General features: G+C 30.3%; 1 protein-coding gene across 1 annotated transcript in view; it reads right to left on the minus strand.

Moving 5' to 3' along the window:
• Nucleotides 1–17,092, minus strand: part of LOC129976074 (lens fiber major intrinsic protein-like) — a 157,865-nt gene that overhangs the window by 9,601 nt on the left and 131,172 nt on the right. The window contains exon 3 of the mRNA XM_056089446.1: nt 1,050–1,130. Within this exon, the coding sequence (XP_055945421.1) occupies nt 1,050–1,130 (81 nt within the window). The remainder of the gene's footprint in view (nt 1–1,049; nt 1,131–17,092) is intronic.

Consider the following 17,092-nt stretch of genomic DNA (forward strand, 5'->3'; position numbering starts at 1 on the left):
ATAATTTCCTGTATCGATCAAAAATGAAATTATTTTTTTAAGTGAACTAAAATTTTGCAAAAATCGCTCTAAACAATTATAATCATATATTTCAATATCGCATTTAAATGTTAGAATTATAATTAGTACTTAAAATTATTGCATACAGATGGCGCCAGGAAAAAGTCAATCAAATGCTGCCAATGACTGTTGTAATTTCCTACCGGTTATCGGAATAAATTAATGTTTTAAAATAGAAATTAATTTTTAAGTATTGACTTAGACATGTAGTTCTTGCACTCGTGGATTTATTAGTTCGATGTGGCAACTTTATTTTCCATTATTTCTATAAAACATCACGAATCAATCAATCAATCACACGCAAGATTTTATTATAAATGCGGTACACTGCACAATAGGAGAAATATTCAAATAGGCATGTTTTATTCAATCTAGGTCTTTTATTTAATCTGGTAGAGTACTTTCTGAGGTCGCTCTTTTAATAACTGGTCAATTTAATTTCGAAATTAACAGTCGTTATATCTAAATAAAAACTATCTATTTTCATTTATTATTTCATGTTAAAAATATTGTAAAAATATGTATATCATGGTAAATGCAGAAATAAATTCTCGAATAATTAATCATTGTTATTAATAAGGGATTTTCCACCTTTCGAATAAAAGCCTTTAATTTTGTCGGAATATAAAGAAATGATAAACTTACAACACATATAACATTAAAAATGATTATTTCACACGACCTCTCATGTGAAACATAATAAATAATTAAATGAATAATTGATATATAATATAAATAATTTATTTAATAATGATTTTAAAGCTAATATTTTACAATTCATAAAATTCTTATTTTTGATAGATATATGTGGCAGCTGCAGACGGACCTGCCTGTGCCCTTTCGCAACTTATTGACTTTTGATTTAGTTGAGAATTCGCCATGGACTACAGTTTTTTATCAAGAATTTCAGAAGTTATAGAATATTTAAATCAGTATTAATTTCTAATAACATATTTAAATCAATTTTAATACGAAGTTAATTCTCTTACCCAATGGTTAGTCCAAGTATTCGAAACGAAAGCAGGTCCAAGAGATCTAGCTGGATTCATAGATGCCCCAGTAGCTGGTAGCTAAAAAATACAAAAATTCAGCAACCACATTATAACTATAGAGGTTATTTTACACACATTCTGAAATGAAATGTCATTACATCACTGAATCGACTGGAAAATTGATCAGAAATAAAAATCGAATCGTTCAATTTATTGGTATTTTTTCAAAAATCAAAGAAATTTTTCTCCGAATGGATTATCAAAGTTTTACGAATTTACAGAGAGGTATAGAAGTAATTTCACTGTATTTCCCTTCCAATAACAATTCAGTAAACTTCTGCCCATAATTTTTTTAAAATTGAGATTTAAAAATATGCTTCCTTTATCAGAAAATTTCCTTAAAAAATGTAATTAGTAGCATCAAAAGCCAAATAATTTACTCAAATTATACAAAGAAAAAAAAAGAAGAAAATTTTATTCAAACAAAAAAAGAAGAAAATTATACAAAATATTTTTATATAATTATAGAAATATTTTTTCAATATCTGGTAACTACAGAAATTGCCACAAAATAAATTTTAAAACATACAAAAACAATGAAAAATAACTATCCAGATGAAAATGATCAATTATATATATAGCTCCAGAATTTAACACATAAAACCAAAATAAAGTTTATAGTATTATCAATTCAGTTGGATAATCTAAAAGAAGTAAGCAAGGATTTTAAGGAAAGGCCTATTGGATGATGCATAGTTCATGTTGTAATATAGGAAATATAACAGTTACTTGCAGAGCTTTAAAGAAGCTAAATTCTGTCCAACATTAAAATTAAATCCAAACTGTCTTTTAACAAAAATTGATTTTGTTAAACTTCATAAGGTTCACTGCAGTTAAGTATTCCCTATCCCTGAAATAATAGCCAAAACTCACATAAAAGAGCTTAAACCCTCCCAGACAAACATCTGTTGGAAACAGTAAAATGACATACATTGTCAGAAACAGACATATTCAAATATGCTTTCAACTCACAATTAAAAATGAATTTCACTAAAAAGTTATTTTAATTATTTTTTCAAAACTTAACAATGGTAATGAAACAATAAAGGAAATTGAAGTTTATTATGCCAGTCATTTAAAAAAATAACCGAAAAACTAGAACTGTCCTAACTAATGATGTCCTGGCACATCTGGACATCTGTGTGAAATCAAAATTCGGATAAAAATTCATTATGTAAAATTATTTTATCTCCTTAATGCCATTTCTCCCTTTTCTCTCATACCTTGTCATTAAATTGCAAGCATAAATTTAATAATGAGTTAGTTCTATTTGCAAATTTACAATAACATAACTGTGTGAAACTGACATGCCGATGAAAATTCATTATGTAAAATAAACTTCTCATTATTCCGGTTCCTTCTTTTTTCCATATTTCAGGTCGCATACCAAGATGCACAATATTATACAATACTTCGCTATTTTATATTATTCAATGTTCAACACTATTATACAATACTGCGCGATATTATATTATTCAATGTTCAACAATATTATACAATACTGCGCGATATTATATTATTCAATGTTCAACAATATTATACAATATTGCTCGATATTATATTATTCAATGTTCAACAATATTATACAATATTGCGCGATATTATATTATTCAATGTTCAACAATATTATACAATACTGCGCGATATTATATTATTCAATGTTCAACAATATTATACAATACTAATATTATTTTATTCAATGTTCAACAATATTATACAATACTAATATTATTTTATTCAATGTTCAACAATATTATACAATACTAATATTACATTATTCAATGATCAACAATATTGCGCGATATTGTATTAGTCAATGTTCAACAATATTATAAAATATAGCAAATATTATTCAATGTCATAATATTGTACAGTATATGAATGCTGCTGGAAAAATTGTAGCTGAATCATACATATATATTCCATTATGCATTCTTTTAAGGATTTAAAAATGACACTTCTATATTTAACATACAGCTGTATTTGTTATGTCGCTTTTTTTCCTGGTAATAGTAACATTTAGAAGTTCCTTTGAGAATTTCGTCTATCTTTTGCCCACCTGCAACATATAGATGCTAAACCAAACATTTTATTCGAAGCATTTCTACGAAATAAATATTGATTCGAACTGATTTTATTCCATAAAATCCACTTTATGGTTAATGATGCCGTTACTTTAGAGAAAACCAAATCCATATTTATGGTCATACGAAAACAAATCACTTTTCCGAATGCATTTTTGGGGATCTTCTGATCACAAATCGATAAGAATGCCCAATTGTATGCGAAAGATTTATCTTTCTTTATTGATTATGCAAACTGTGAACCTATACATTTCATGCATAAAAGACATTCCATCGTAAATCAATCGCATTCTATGCAAAATGCGACACCAGAGGAATGCCTTCTTTCTCCAAAAAAGTACGAAGTGGGGAAGCGAGTTACTCGATTTCTAAAAACCAAGTAAAAAAATAGTCTGAAAGGAAAACTGGGAAGGGCTCCTTATTTTTTTTATTTCTTTATACTTACTTTAGTGAGGATCTTTTTAAAATTCTGAGTATTTCAAATCGCATACAGCTGATCACTCTTGTGTACAGGTTCTGTACCAAAAAGTCTCATCAGCTTTAAAAAATTGATAAATTGGAATGTTCTGTCAAATTGATATGTACAGATATTGTTAAAAACATTGACTTATTCAACTTAAAGACAATGTGGAAATATGAATTATGGAGGCGCGTTATAAGATGTCCAAGAAACAAATAAAAAAAAGAAATGAAAATTGAGAAAGTGTTACTTATTTTTTATGCTACAAGAGATCATTCTAAAATTTTGCTTGTTTCAAATCACATAATTGACCACTGATCTGTACAGGAAATTCCATACAGTAAAGGTTCATCAGCTTTAAAAAAAATTGAGAAGTTGACACTTTCTTCAAATAGATATTTAGAGACATTTTCAATAACATTATTTTCTGTTCAGTTTAAAGACAATGTGAAAGTATAAATTAAGGAGGGGCGTGTTACAAGATATCCAAGAATAAAGTTTAAAAAAAAGGAATAAACGAAAACTGGGAAAGGGTTACTTATTTTGGATTTCTTTGTACTTGTTCTAGTAAAGGTCGTTCTAATCTTCATATTTCAAATCGCATATAACTTACCATTGATGTGTCTTCACGAATCGACAGAGAAAAAGGCTCGTCAGCTTCTTCCCCCCCCCCATCTTCTTTTTTTAAATTAGAAGTTAGCAGTTTCTGTCAAATTGATGTTTTCAGACATTTTCAACATTATTTTCTATTCAATTTAAAGATAAAGAACTAAGGAGGCGTGTTACAAAATGTCCAAGAATAAAATAAAGGAATAAACGAAAACTGGGAAAAGGCTGCTTATTTTTTATTTCTTTATATTATTCTAAAATTCCGTTTATGAAGTTCTTTAAAGAAAAAGGCTCATCATCTTTTTAAAAAAATTGAGAAGTTGGCACTTTCTGTCAAACTGATATTTAGAGACATTTCCAATATTATTTTCTACTCCATTTAAAAGCAATGATATTGAAATCTCGAATACATACTTTGAAACGGAATAAAAGTAATAAAATAAATCTTTTGTAATTTAGGATATATTTAATAGCCAATTGTAATATATCACAGATGTTTTCATGAAGTTCAACAAAGAAAAGACGCATCGGCTTAAAAAAAAGAGATTACAACTATCTCATTCGATTCGATGCGATAATATAGATGATTTCAATAATATCTTATCTACTTAAATACTGAAATATATCCATTGTGGTAAGCTAGCAGAAGTGCTCCCTCAAACTTTCTAATATTCCCTAATAATAGTGCAATTTTCTTTCACCCCGCATAAGCCAAAGGCATTCTTTTTTCCACCCTGCATTAAAATAAATACATTCTTTTTTTTCCACCCCGCATAAACCAAAAACATTCTTTTTTTCCACCCTGCATTAAACCAAAAACATTCTTTTTTTCCACCCTGCATTAAACCAAATACATTCTTTTTTTTTCCACCCCGCATTAAACCAAATACATTCTTTTTTTTTCCACCCCGCATAAACCAAATACATTCTTTTTTTCCCACCCCGCATAAACCAAATACATTCTTTTTTTCCCACCCCGCATAAAAAAAAATACATTCTTCTTTTCCACCCCGCATAAACCAAATACATTCTTTTTTTTTCACCCCGCATTAAAAAAAAATACATTCTTCTTTTCCACCCCGCATAAACCAAATACATTCTTTTTTTCCACCCCGCATAAACCAAATACATTCTTTTTTTCCACCCCGCATAAACCAAAGACATTCACCTTGGGCAAGGTCGTAAATGCGTTGCACAACATTAGCGAACAATGGCGTTACGAATCATTTGGAGTGAATTTGGTAATTTAATTGAATTTGGTGAACTCATGTAAACGATATTTGGCGATATTTTTAGAGCGATTAATTGATGATATGCGGTTAATACACGAGTATCGGAAAATAGAATATGTATTTTGGACGCTTTTTCTCCGACCAAATAAAATCAACATTTGGCATATAAGATTTGGCAACAATTGTAGTTATAAGATCGCATACCAAATTTTATTTAAATCATTCCGTTTAAGTGTATGCGAAAGTATGATAGATAGTACGGACAGACAGACGATTAATCCTTAATCACATTTGATTCAAAGTTTGATAAGGATTTAGAATGTTAGTTGATAAATATGTGTACAAAATTTTATCTATCAAGTATAGATATCGAGTTCACTTGTACTCGGATATACAGACTTTCTCTAAAGACTCTAAACTCAGATATCGTTCAGAAGAAGATAGGAATCGACGAACTTAAGGTTGCCCATAAACCAAATTTCATCTATCTAAATCAAAGCATTCTTATAAATTATCGTATTAGACAGGCAGACAAAAATATCGTATTAACAGACAGGCAGACAAAATTTCAAAAAGGCTTTTTCCAACTCAAGGAGACCTGAAAGGTGGAAATTCTTCACAATTTTGAGTTGAAATTTTTTGACGATTACATTGATTTCCCTTGTAGTGAATAGCTTATAAGCCAGTTAATAGCTACGCTACACGAGCAATTACTTTTATATTGTGGTCATGTTAATAGGTCCAGGTTCCAACCACAAGGTCCCAGGTTCTATCCTCGCTCATTTCAATCCGCCACATTGGTGACCTCGGACGATGAAACTTCATACAGCTGTTGTGGCGCCATCTACCCACAGCAAACTAAAGTCGTCAGACTCACTTGACGCAGCAACAGCATCAGCAACCACTCACCCACACACGCTCGCCATAACGCTTGGCGCTACTCAAATGGGTACAGGCGCATTTGACTCAACAGCTAAATACATCATCACCACAGCCATATCGTTCGTCTCACCTCCGACTCACTGGAGGGAGAGTCTGTAGTGAATAGCTTATAAGCTAGTTAACAGCTACGCTACACAAGCAATTCCTTTTGTATTGTGGTCATGTTACAGGGCTGTGAACCACAAGCTCCCAGGTTCTATCCTCTCTCATACCAATCCGCCACATCCTCTATATATTTTCTATACGAGAAAGTGAAAAACTATAATATTTCGAAATTAAATGCCATGTCATTAAATGCATTTTAGTGATATATACATACATAATAAAAAAAATTCTTACAGGGCTAATTTTTTATATATAACTCATGACAGTTATTTAAAACGAATTTGAATTTTAAAATTAGGATGCTAATCTGCCAATTTCACTGTAATGACATTAATTTAATGTTAACACTATGTTTGCTTAAGCACTTTTAACATGATAATGTTTATCGGCTTTCATCAGTAATTTAAGAATTTCATAATGATACGTATATGATTCAAATTCGTTTAAAATGTTCTGCATAACGGATTTATTGAGTCCATATCTATCAAATTTGTTATTTATTGCTGACTAAAAAAGAATTTTTCAAGGTTTCGAATATATTTTTAATTTTTTTAAAAAATCGATGAGATTCTTTTTTTAATAATTTCAGAGCATATTATGGCCGCAAAATCATTTTTAAATTACTTTCAAATATTAGTTTTTCAATGATATCAATTTTATTTCCGTAAATTATTTCCCTGATTTTAATAAATTTTTTAAAAATATATCTACAAATATATAAAACGTTAAAATATGTACCACAAAATCCATTCTTATTAATTATTAAAGAATGGCAACAGTCAAATGTAACAAATTATTGTACGTATATTTCCGACAACTCCATTGAAAGTTTTTAAACGGCATTTTATTCAACACTTTTCTTAGTTAATAAATGGAACTCCAAAATATTATTTGAAAGGCTAGAAGGAAAGCTTCCCGTGTCTCAAACTTCCATTCAGTCAGAGGGTAAAAAGTCTAAAAGAAATGAATATTTTAAAAAGTGGCATCAAGCAGAAGGTTTAATCGCATGAGAAAATAAACTTAATCATATCTTAGATTGGTACTCGCTATGACTTTCCTATGGAAATAGATGTCCCAATCTTTCTAAACTATAATTTCGAAAAATTAATTTTTGCATTATCTTAAAACTCAAAACATTCCCTTTTTAATGATATCGATTTTATTTTTCGCACAATTATTTTTCATCATTTTTTATAATTTTTTTAACATTTTTTAAATTCGATACACAATATGCAACAATATTTTCAATGTTATGGCTGAAATTCAAACTTACTCCATCAAAACAGTTAATTTTGTACTTTTGCTAATGATAAAACTAAGATAAAAATTGCATTCTCCGGACATTAATTCTGAAATGGGATTTTCATGTTTGCTTTAATTAGATAGAATATGCATTTTTTCAAAGTTACAGACTCAGCGATTTGTAATAGACTGAATCAATTAAAATCATGTTTTCTCAGTATTATCAAGTATAAAAGGGAAATTTTTTAACCACTTAACACGTAAACCCGAGTATAATTCGAGTACGAGTTACTGTCAAATTTGTGCTAAATATTTAAAATTTATAATATTATTAAAAATATTTAAAATGTGTGCTATTTATTTAAAATTTTATGGTTACTCTTCTATGCAGCAATGAACGTGAAAAAAACGTTTCGTGTTTCAACGTTTTCATGAAAAAAAATTCGCGTTATAGGGTTAAAGTGCATTCCATATTAATGGTTTAATAGTCTAAATTCTCGATGAACGAGCTAGTCCGGAAAGGCGGCAAATTTAAATATATTTCACAACAATACTTTCAATTTTTTTTCGTAACTGCGTTTATGCACAAGCGCATCACAGTGATAGTAGATATATTTTCTGAAAGTAATTAATTTTTTTCGCTTCTGTATTATAAAGAGTAAATTCCAACTAAAAAGACAGACGAATCAAACTAAAAAACTATAACGCTACGATGGTTTAAAGAAGATAACGCAAAAACGTTTCAAACTAGATGATTGGAATTTGGTATATGGTTCTTATATCAAATTTGTAAATTTCTATCAAATTGTGAGCAAAATCCGCTCACAGAAAGTCTGTCTGTCCGGCTGTTCGAATATAATTTAACACAACTACAAAACGAAGAGAGCTTGATGGATAAAATTCGATTCTTAGAATTAACATCCATATTCTAGATATATATCAAATTCTGAGCCAAATCCAAAAAGGAATTGTCCATCTGTCGGTCTGTATTTTCAGAAATATGTAAACACGATAGCTTAAAGTTGCAATGACTTAAATATATCAAATGTGGTATGTAATCATGTGACTACAAATGTCATTCTGCGTCAAATTTTTATTTCAATCTGTTGAGAAAAACGAGTCTAAAACACAAATTCGATTTTTTGATACTATTAACCGCCGTAACCGCCAAAGATGACACGATAGATTCATTCAAGTTTAATATTTCATACACATCAAAGTTTAATATCAACTATTGTACGCCAATGCAATGCAAGGTATTCTCTGGTATAACATCTTTATTAGAGAATATGCGAGAAAGTTTTGGGGGGACTACTTCTGCTTCAAAAACAACAAATATTTTTATTATTATTTTACAAGTGAAACAGTGACCAGTATTTCATGCTTTAAATAGCCATTTATATTTCGAAAACGAAAGATCATAAAAACCGACCAGTTAACACGAAATATGGCTCAAAATTTGTTCCATATTATTACAACCGATTCACTGCAAAAAATTATACTTTCACTCATTATTTAAAGAAAAGTTATTTCTTAAATAACTCATGTTATAAAACAAAAAGTTATATACTTTTTATGCACAATATTCTTAATTTTTGGAGTCATAAAACTCTATTTTCAGCCAATGCAAGGATACAAAATTAATTTCAGAAGGGAAAAAAATTACAAGATCATCGGAATTTCTATATTATTAACTACTGACATAAAAACGTAGAAAGCAAATTAACAGCTGACATAACATCTCTTTTACGATGCGAAAGTGGGCAGATTTATTTCTCTGAAGTTTTAAAAATATCATTACCGTTTATATAATAGTGCCATTAATGTTTTAATACCCTATAATTAAACATAAATGGACTATTATGCTTTTATAATGTCGGGTTTTTTTGTTTAGTATAGTTAAGTAGTATATATGACTGAATTAAATAAAGGACGCATATATATTTATGTATGGTTTAAAGCAAAAATTTAGAGAAGTAAGTTACTAAGTAATTTTTGTACAGCAATTTATCACTGTGAAGGTGCTTATAAATTTAAGTTATAAATAATACATGATGTGGTTAAACATAAAAGATTTGGCGGCAAAATTTAATAAATATAAATAAATATTTTATGACAGCAAGCTTCAAAATGAGAATGAATATAAAGTTGTAGAACTTCATAAAGTATTGAAATTTATGATACTGAATTCATTTGATTCTTAAGGTTTATTTATACTTTAATAGAACAACTTTATTACAGAATTATGTTTGATGTCATATCTAAATATACTTCTTCGCAACAAACAAAAAGGTTGCAATGTGAATTTAAACATGCAATTTCTAAACTGTCGCACCATAAACCAGTCCCCATTACCTTTGTTAAATAGTGTAGAAGCTGCATGTAGTGCTATTTCAAAGTAAAAATGGCTGTAAGACATAAGTGGTCGCAGCAACAATTATCAGATTACAAGTAGAGGCAAATCATTGGCATGGATCAAGGACAAAAGTTTTGCAAAGAAATAGTTGAAATTACCAGTCTTGGGTTGGTTGGTTGTGAGTTTTATTGGCGCAAGAGCCAACCTTGGCTAAACTGCGCCAAACGTATGGTTAGAATATTGTCGATCGTGGAATAGAAAAAAAGTTAAAATAATTGTATCAAAACATTTTTAAAAGAGTTACTTTAAAAGTTTGAATTCCACACGGTAAAAAGTTAAAAAAATGGTAAGAACTAGATATATCCGTAAAAACCAATCGCCCTTAAAAACTGAAAAAGATTTCCATGGGGCTTTACTCCCACTAAGTCCGACATTGTTAATGATGAAGTTTTAAAAAAATGAATACGCTGAGTATTAAAATTTGAACACTCAATCAAAATATGATTAACACTAAAAACAGTATCGCAAGTAGGACATGTAGGTGCCCTTTCTCCGAATAGTAAATATTTGTGAGTGAAACGGGTGTGCCCCACACGCAGACGAGTCAACTTCACATCATGTCTTCGCAAAGGCAGAGCCGACCACAAACCAATTATTGGTTTAACAGCGTGCAGCTTGTTATTGACTTTTTGATCCCATGTTTCCTGCCATGATTTATATATGAAATTAGCAAAGGATCTCTTGATATCACAAAAAGCAAGAGGGCGCAGCAAAAATAAGGAGGCATCTCTAGCAGCTTTGTCTGCCAGTTCATTGCCAAAAATCCCGACATGGCTGGGAACCCAACAAAAAAGAATTGAAAAACCCTGATTCTGGATAGTGCGCAAAAGGATGAATATTTCATGAACAACTGGGTGTATCTGACAGTGAAAATTAGAGAGCGTTTGCAATGAACTCATGCTGTCGCTATAAATGCAAAATTTGCTGCGAGTTGAAAGTGATATTTTCTGGACAGCACAGAGGATACCAGTCTTGGGCTTTCATACTGTCTAGCATACTATAAAATCTTAGAAAGATTTGAACCAATCTACATATGCGCGGAAAATAAATGTTCGGAAAACAATTCTAAAGAATGGGTTCAAGCCAGTGAAAACTTAAACAATTCCAGTTAGAGAAAGAAAACTTTCACTCACACGAGGAAACGAGAACTTAAAAGAATTCTTGCAAAGCACTGCAATGCATTGCAACAAGAATTATTTGTATGGCTTCGATTCAGTGAAGAAAAGATATCCTAATTTTACAAAGAACATCAGATTGAAGCTTTAATCAATGGTAACAAGCAATTTGGACTCATCTGACCACACGAACTCTCTTCAAACCCGAAGAGAAGCATATAAAGCATCGTACCACTGTGTACTTATACCATTATGCTAGTGGAAATGGTATGTTTATCATACGGTGTTTCTATTTGGCTGCGTTTGGCTCACCATTACTGTGCCACAATAAAATTAAGCGTGGGCCAATGGAAACCTTGAGCAATGGCAACAAATGTTTGGATTCATCTGATCACACGAACTTTCAATCCGATAATCGAATCAGAAATAAAAAAGAAGATTATAAAGCACTGTACTCTCCTGTACTTGTACCACTGTGCAAGTTTCTAGTGTAAATGTTATGTTCATCTTTATGGTACGTCTGTTTGGTTAGACTTGGCTCAGAAACCCTATGCCAAAATAAAATCAAGTCTCCTCAGTATATGATCCTATCTTATTCCTTCAATGGATTACTTTTTTCCTGAAGGTGATGATATTTTTCAAGACTGTATTTCTCAATACTAGGACTCATTTGAATTCTCATTGTGGATCATTGGTTTCAAAAACTTGAGGTTCATTCATTCTTGCTTTGAGTTTCGAAGTCTTGACCTCACTCCCATTGACAATTTGTGAGAAAAACATGACAGAGCATCAAAGGATGTAACGAATCTTCTTTCAACCATGAAATTCCTTGGGAAAAACTGATGCTACTGTGCTTAAAAGTATGTGTCCTGTCAGTGTGTAAATTAATAAAATCAATATCCAGGAAAATCCATGCCATGTTTCATAAGAAATATGGCATGGATGGTCCGAAAAAAATATTAGAGTGTGTGACTTTAGTAGCTATAAGTATGTGAGTACAAAAAAGCATTCGTACAGAACTGCAAATCTCTAAAAGAAAAAAAAATGTTTATTGTGTGCGTGTAATAATAAAGATGAATGTATGCGTGCATATGTGTTGATGCTCTATAGGACAAACCATTCGACTTATAGCGCACAAATTTAACACATGTATATTTTTGAGAGTGGGTTTGAGTGGGACATGTATATTTTTAGAGTGCGTTTTTCAGATTTTAATTAGAATTTCAATTAATTAGAAATTAGGCTGAATGTTGGTTTTTTTTCTTCATGTCTTTCGAAAATTATTTTTGCACAAAATTAAATTTTGCCCCATTTGAAAATTTAAAAAAAATGTTTTTTATAATTATACTAATTTAATAGTCGAATGAATTTTGTGTTTAATTTTGGCAATTTTTTTAAAAATATTTTTTTGGCTAAATTCCAACAAATGATTACATAATTTCATAGAAACTCAAACCTTCATTGTTTCATCGAATGCTTAATCGTGTAATTTAATTTCATTACTGAAAGCAAAATAAGGATGCTTACATAAGATACATAAAATAGTGAAGTTACAATATCGCGAAATTTAGAAGATAGATGAGCAGAATATTTACTTTTCAATAGCGCTATGATGTTTCGGAACTTCTCCATTAGAAAGGTTCATGTACACGATAAACAAAACTCAAGTAAGATAATTAAAATAACACGGCTTCAGTATCAAACAATTTGGTGGAATCATTGATATGAAGTAATATCTAAGCGGTTTATCTGAAATAAAATATAACCAACTAACCCAACGAACCAGCTTGTCGCCTGAGACACTAGTAATAAATAATGGCATACAATTAAAAATCATGAAGAAAGAATTATCGATAGAAAAAAAAATAATATTACGTAGTTTAGTTTAGTTATATTAACGTCCCGTTTTAATGCAACACTGGGCTATTTTGGGATGGACCTCGTCATTTTGAACCGTGGTCAGATGACGAGGACGACACCTGAGGTGCCCCCCTCTCACCAAAACTTCCACATCACACCAGCGGTGGTCATTTGGACCCGATGGATTTAACGTGCACCAGACCCGCTTACACGACGGTTCTTCGCTGGAACAGGTCCCCAACCTGAAATGCTCCGGTTCCGAAGCCAAGACCTTACTGCTAGCCCACTGTGGCCCCATAATATTACATAGAAAAAAAATGGAGAGGTTGGTTTGATTGGTTTATTTAATGGAGTTCAGTGCCGCACAAACCGTTCTTTATTATATTGCGTCAAACGCATAATATGAACTAAAACTTTGTTTTATAAACTCTTAGATAAAATCTTATCATTTGTAGCGACTTGTCACGTTTATGGTATAAAGCAAAAAGCAGTAAGAGAATTTTAAAACTATTTTTAATTAGATCAAATGGCAAAAACCAATCATTTTTAAAAAAGTAAAAAGATTTGCTTGATTAACTTTGAAAATAATGTCTTAAAATAATGCAGGAAGACTGAAAGCAACAGATGGGGGGTTGTACTCTTTTATATCGCCATTATTAGAGAACAGTTTGAAAATAGACCCTCTAATATCAGAATCCAATTAAAAGAAATTCACCAAATTGGCTAAAAGCTGCTCTGCAACGTATGATGATTTTTGAAGGAAAATCTATGCACTTTGATATGTTATTACTTTTTCATCTCCTTTCCACCACCAAGACCATAAATCGAATATTTTACCATATTAAAATATTTAATTGTCCATAATTTCCACATTAATTATTAATAATTACCATATTAAAATATTTATCCTTATTTCTTAAACATTGCTGTGATAAAATCTGCATAATTCAGAACTTTTCTGCGTAGGTTCTTCCTTTTCATCAAAAATATATTCTTTTAATATATTTTGTAAATATCTAATTATCAGGATTGATACTGATAATGTAGTAAGTAAATTTACAACTTCCAGAATATTCTAAATATTTTTCCTTCAGAATCAGATTTCCCTACAAAGAAGAGTGTACACATTATTGTACTAATGGTCAGTGTTTGCATCCGTTTCATATCTTAACTGATAGAAAAATGCAGTTTCTTATCTTGGAAAATTAAGGTCAAAGTTAACTTGGCGTGTGTGATATGGCACACAAACAACTCTTGTCTGGACACAGTTTCTGTAACTGATAAAATTCCTGGCCTCAAGAATGGCATCAAAAATATAAAGGATTCGATTGAATTCCTTATCGAACTTTCGATAACAAAATGAAAAAGAAGTTTGTGTCTGCAATTACTCAAGAATGTATTTTAGATTACAGAAAATCATTTCTTTGTAAAATTCAATATAGAAATATTGATTCTCTCAATACTGAAATAGATTTAGAAATGAGATGACAGTAAAAACGTCCTATCATAAAAAAAATCAAATTTTGATACTTCAATAAACATTAGATTAGAATCCACCAATTATAGCTATCTTAATGTAATTTCAAATTACAAAATAAATAATTGTCAGTTGCAAAATATATCAGACAGCAGTAGCTCAATTATTGACAAATTTATTTCCTAGTTGTTTTGATATTACTTCTTTGTTTGCGAAACTAAGAATTTTTTATCAAGATACTTTGCAAAGCAGACGATATTTTAAATTAAAAATTAAACAAATAAAATAAGAGAAATACTTATCCAAATCTTTTAAATCGTCTGCATAAAAATATTTTAATTTTTGTAAACAACTTATCTTTCTGTAAGCGGCAAATGAAATAATCAATTTATGTTGTTAAATTAAACCTAAAGTTACTCGTACAACTTAATATTTTTTATTTCACTATAATTACTGCTTGTACTTACAAGAACAATTCTTTTATTAACCAACATAACTTTGTTTTTCTTTGTATTTTCTTTGGAAGAATAATTCGTATACTAGAATTTAAGTTTTCGAATATTTATTTTGTTGCATTTTCTACTTTATATAATTAAAATCTTTTTTTTCTTGTTCGCACTACAATCATGCCTCTTCAGTCTAATTATTAGAGTAAATCATATCTAAATAATATGAATTTTTTTAGAATTTTAATATATTTACTTATTTTTTCTTAAATTATTTATCAGATTTCTTATTATTTCTTTACGTTATTTTTAATAAATACGCATGCCATTGCTTTATTTGGCAATATTCGAGTAAAAACACGTAACATAGTCGTTTAACTCAAGCTTAAAATTATAATACAGTCTGAAAATGGCTTTAAAAATATCCATCGAATTTTTATATTCCATACTTTTAATAAAACGGATTGAAAAAAATTGTACAACAAATATCTCATTCGCATTATACAAATCAAAAGTTGGATTATATCTTATTTATATGTATATTTCATATATGATATACAGTGGCTCAAAAAATTGAGAGTACACCTTACGTTTAGTTGATAAATGCGACTTTCAATATAAATAACACATTAACGGGAAGTGCAAACTAGTTTTTATTTTTACCCATCAAAAATGGTTTAATTTAGAGTAAAAATAAAGAAAAATCAACGAAAAATTTCTAAATTGAAAAGTTTCAGAAGCATTTTAAATAAACATACGCAGAATTTTACCTCAAAAAATTGAGAATACAACAATGAAATTCTTGTAATATTTCGCATAGAAAGAAAGTGTCATTATTAAATTGCATGTCTTTTGGCTCTTATAATGGTCTCTAAACGTCATGGTACCGATTCGACCCATTTTTGGTGGTATCTGAAGATATTTTACCCCATTCATCTTGCAACACTTGTTTTAAATGGGTTTTGTTTCTAATTTTGTATTTTTGAACCACCTTTTCGAGTATCCCCCACGAATATTCAATGGCATTGATGTCAGGGTACTGTGGTCGTGTGTGTAACTGTTGTTTACAATGAAAAAGACATCATATTTTGAAGTTACGTGTATTCCTGTTTGGGGTCGTTGTCTTACTGGAAAAAGAAATTTCCATCTAAACCCAAATTTTTAGCACTTTCCTTTAGATTGCTGCTACTATATGGTTCATCCAACTTGTTGCAGAAACTTTTCAAATCATAGGCAGAAGTGTAAGTGCTGAAACTGTGCTAAATGCAATTAAACAAGCTGGATATAAAAGTAGCATTGTTAGAGAGAAACCGTTCACCAGCTTGCAAATTCAGAAAAAGCATTTGAAGTTTGCAAACACTCATCAATTGCAGACCAATAACCCTTGGAAGAAATCTATATTTAGTAATGAAAGAAACCTCAACATTTTTGCCAGTGACAACCATCTTACTGTATGGAGAAAGCCTAATACTGCTTTGTAACCAAAAAATGTACATCCTACAGTTAAACATGATGGTGACTCCGTGATGATTTGAGGTTACATGGCTTCATCCGGGGTAGGAAATTTAATTTTTTTAGATGGCATTATAAATGATACAGGTTACTTGGATATACTTCGCAGCAATCTAAAGGAAAGTGCTAAAAATTTGGGTTTAGATGGAAATTTCATTTTCCAGTAAGACAACGACCCCAAACAGAATACCCGTACCTTCAAAATATGGTGTCATTTTCATTGTAAATAGCAGTTACACACACCACCACAGTACCCCGACATCAATGCCATTGAATATTCGTGGGTCATACCCGAAAAAGGGGTTCAAAAACACAAAATTAGAAACAAAACCCATTTAAAACAAGTGGTGCATGAAGAATGGGGTAAAATATTTTCAAATACCACCAAAAATGGGTCGAATCGGTACCATGACGATTAGAGGCCATTATAAGAGCCAAAAGACATGCAATTTAATAATGACACTTTCTTTCTATGCGAAA

This window comes from Argiope bruennichi, chromosome 7 (genome assembly GCF_947563725.1).
Source record: "Argiope bruennichi chromosome 7, qqArgBrue1.1, whole genome shotgun sequence".
Taxonomy (NCBI): Eukaryota; Metazoa; Arthropoda; class Arachnida; order Araneae; family Araneidae; genus Argiope; species Argiope bruennichi.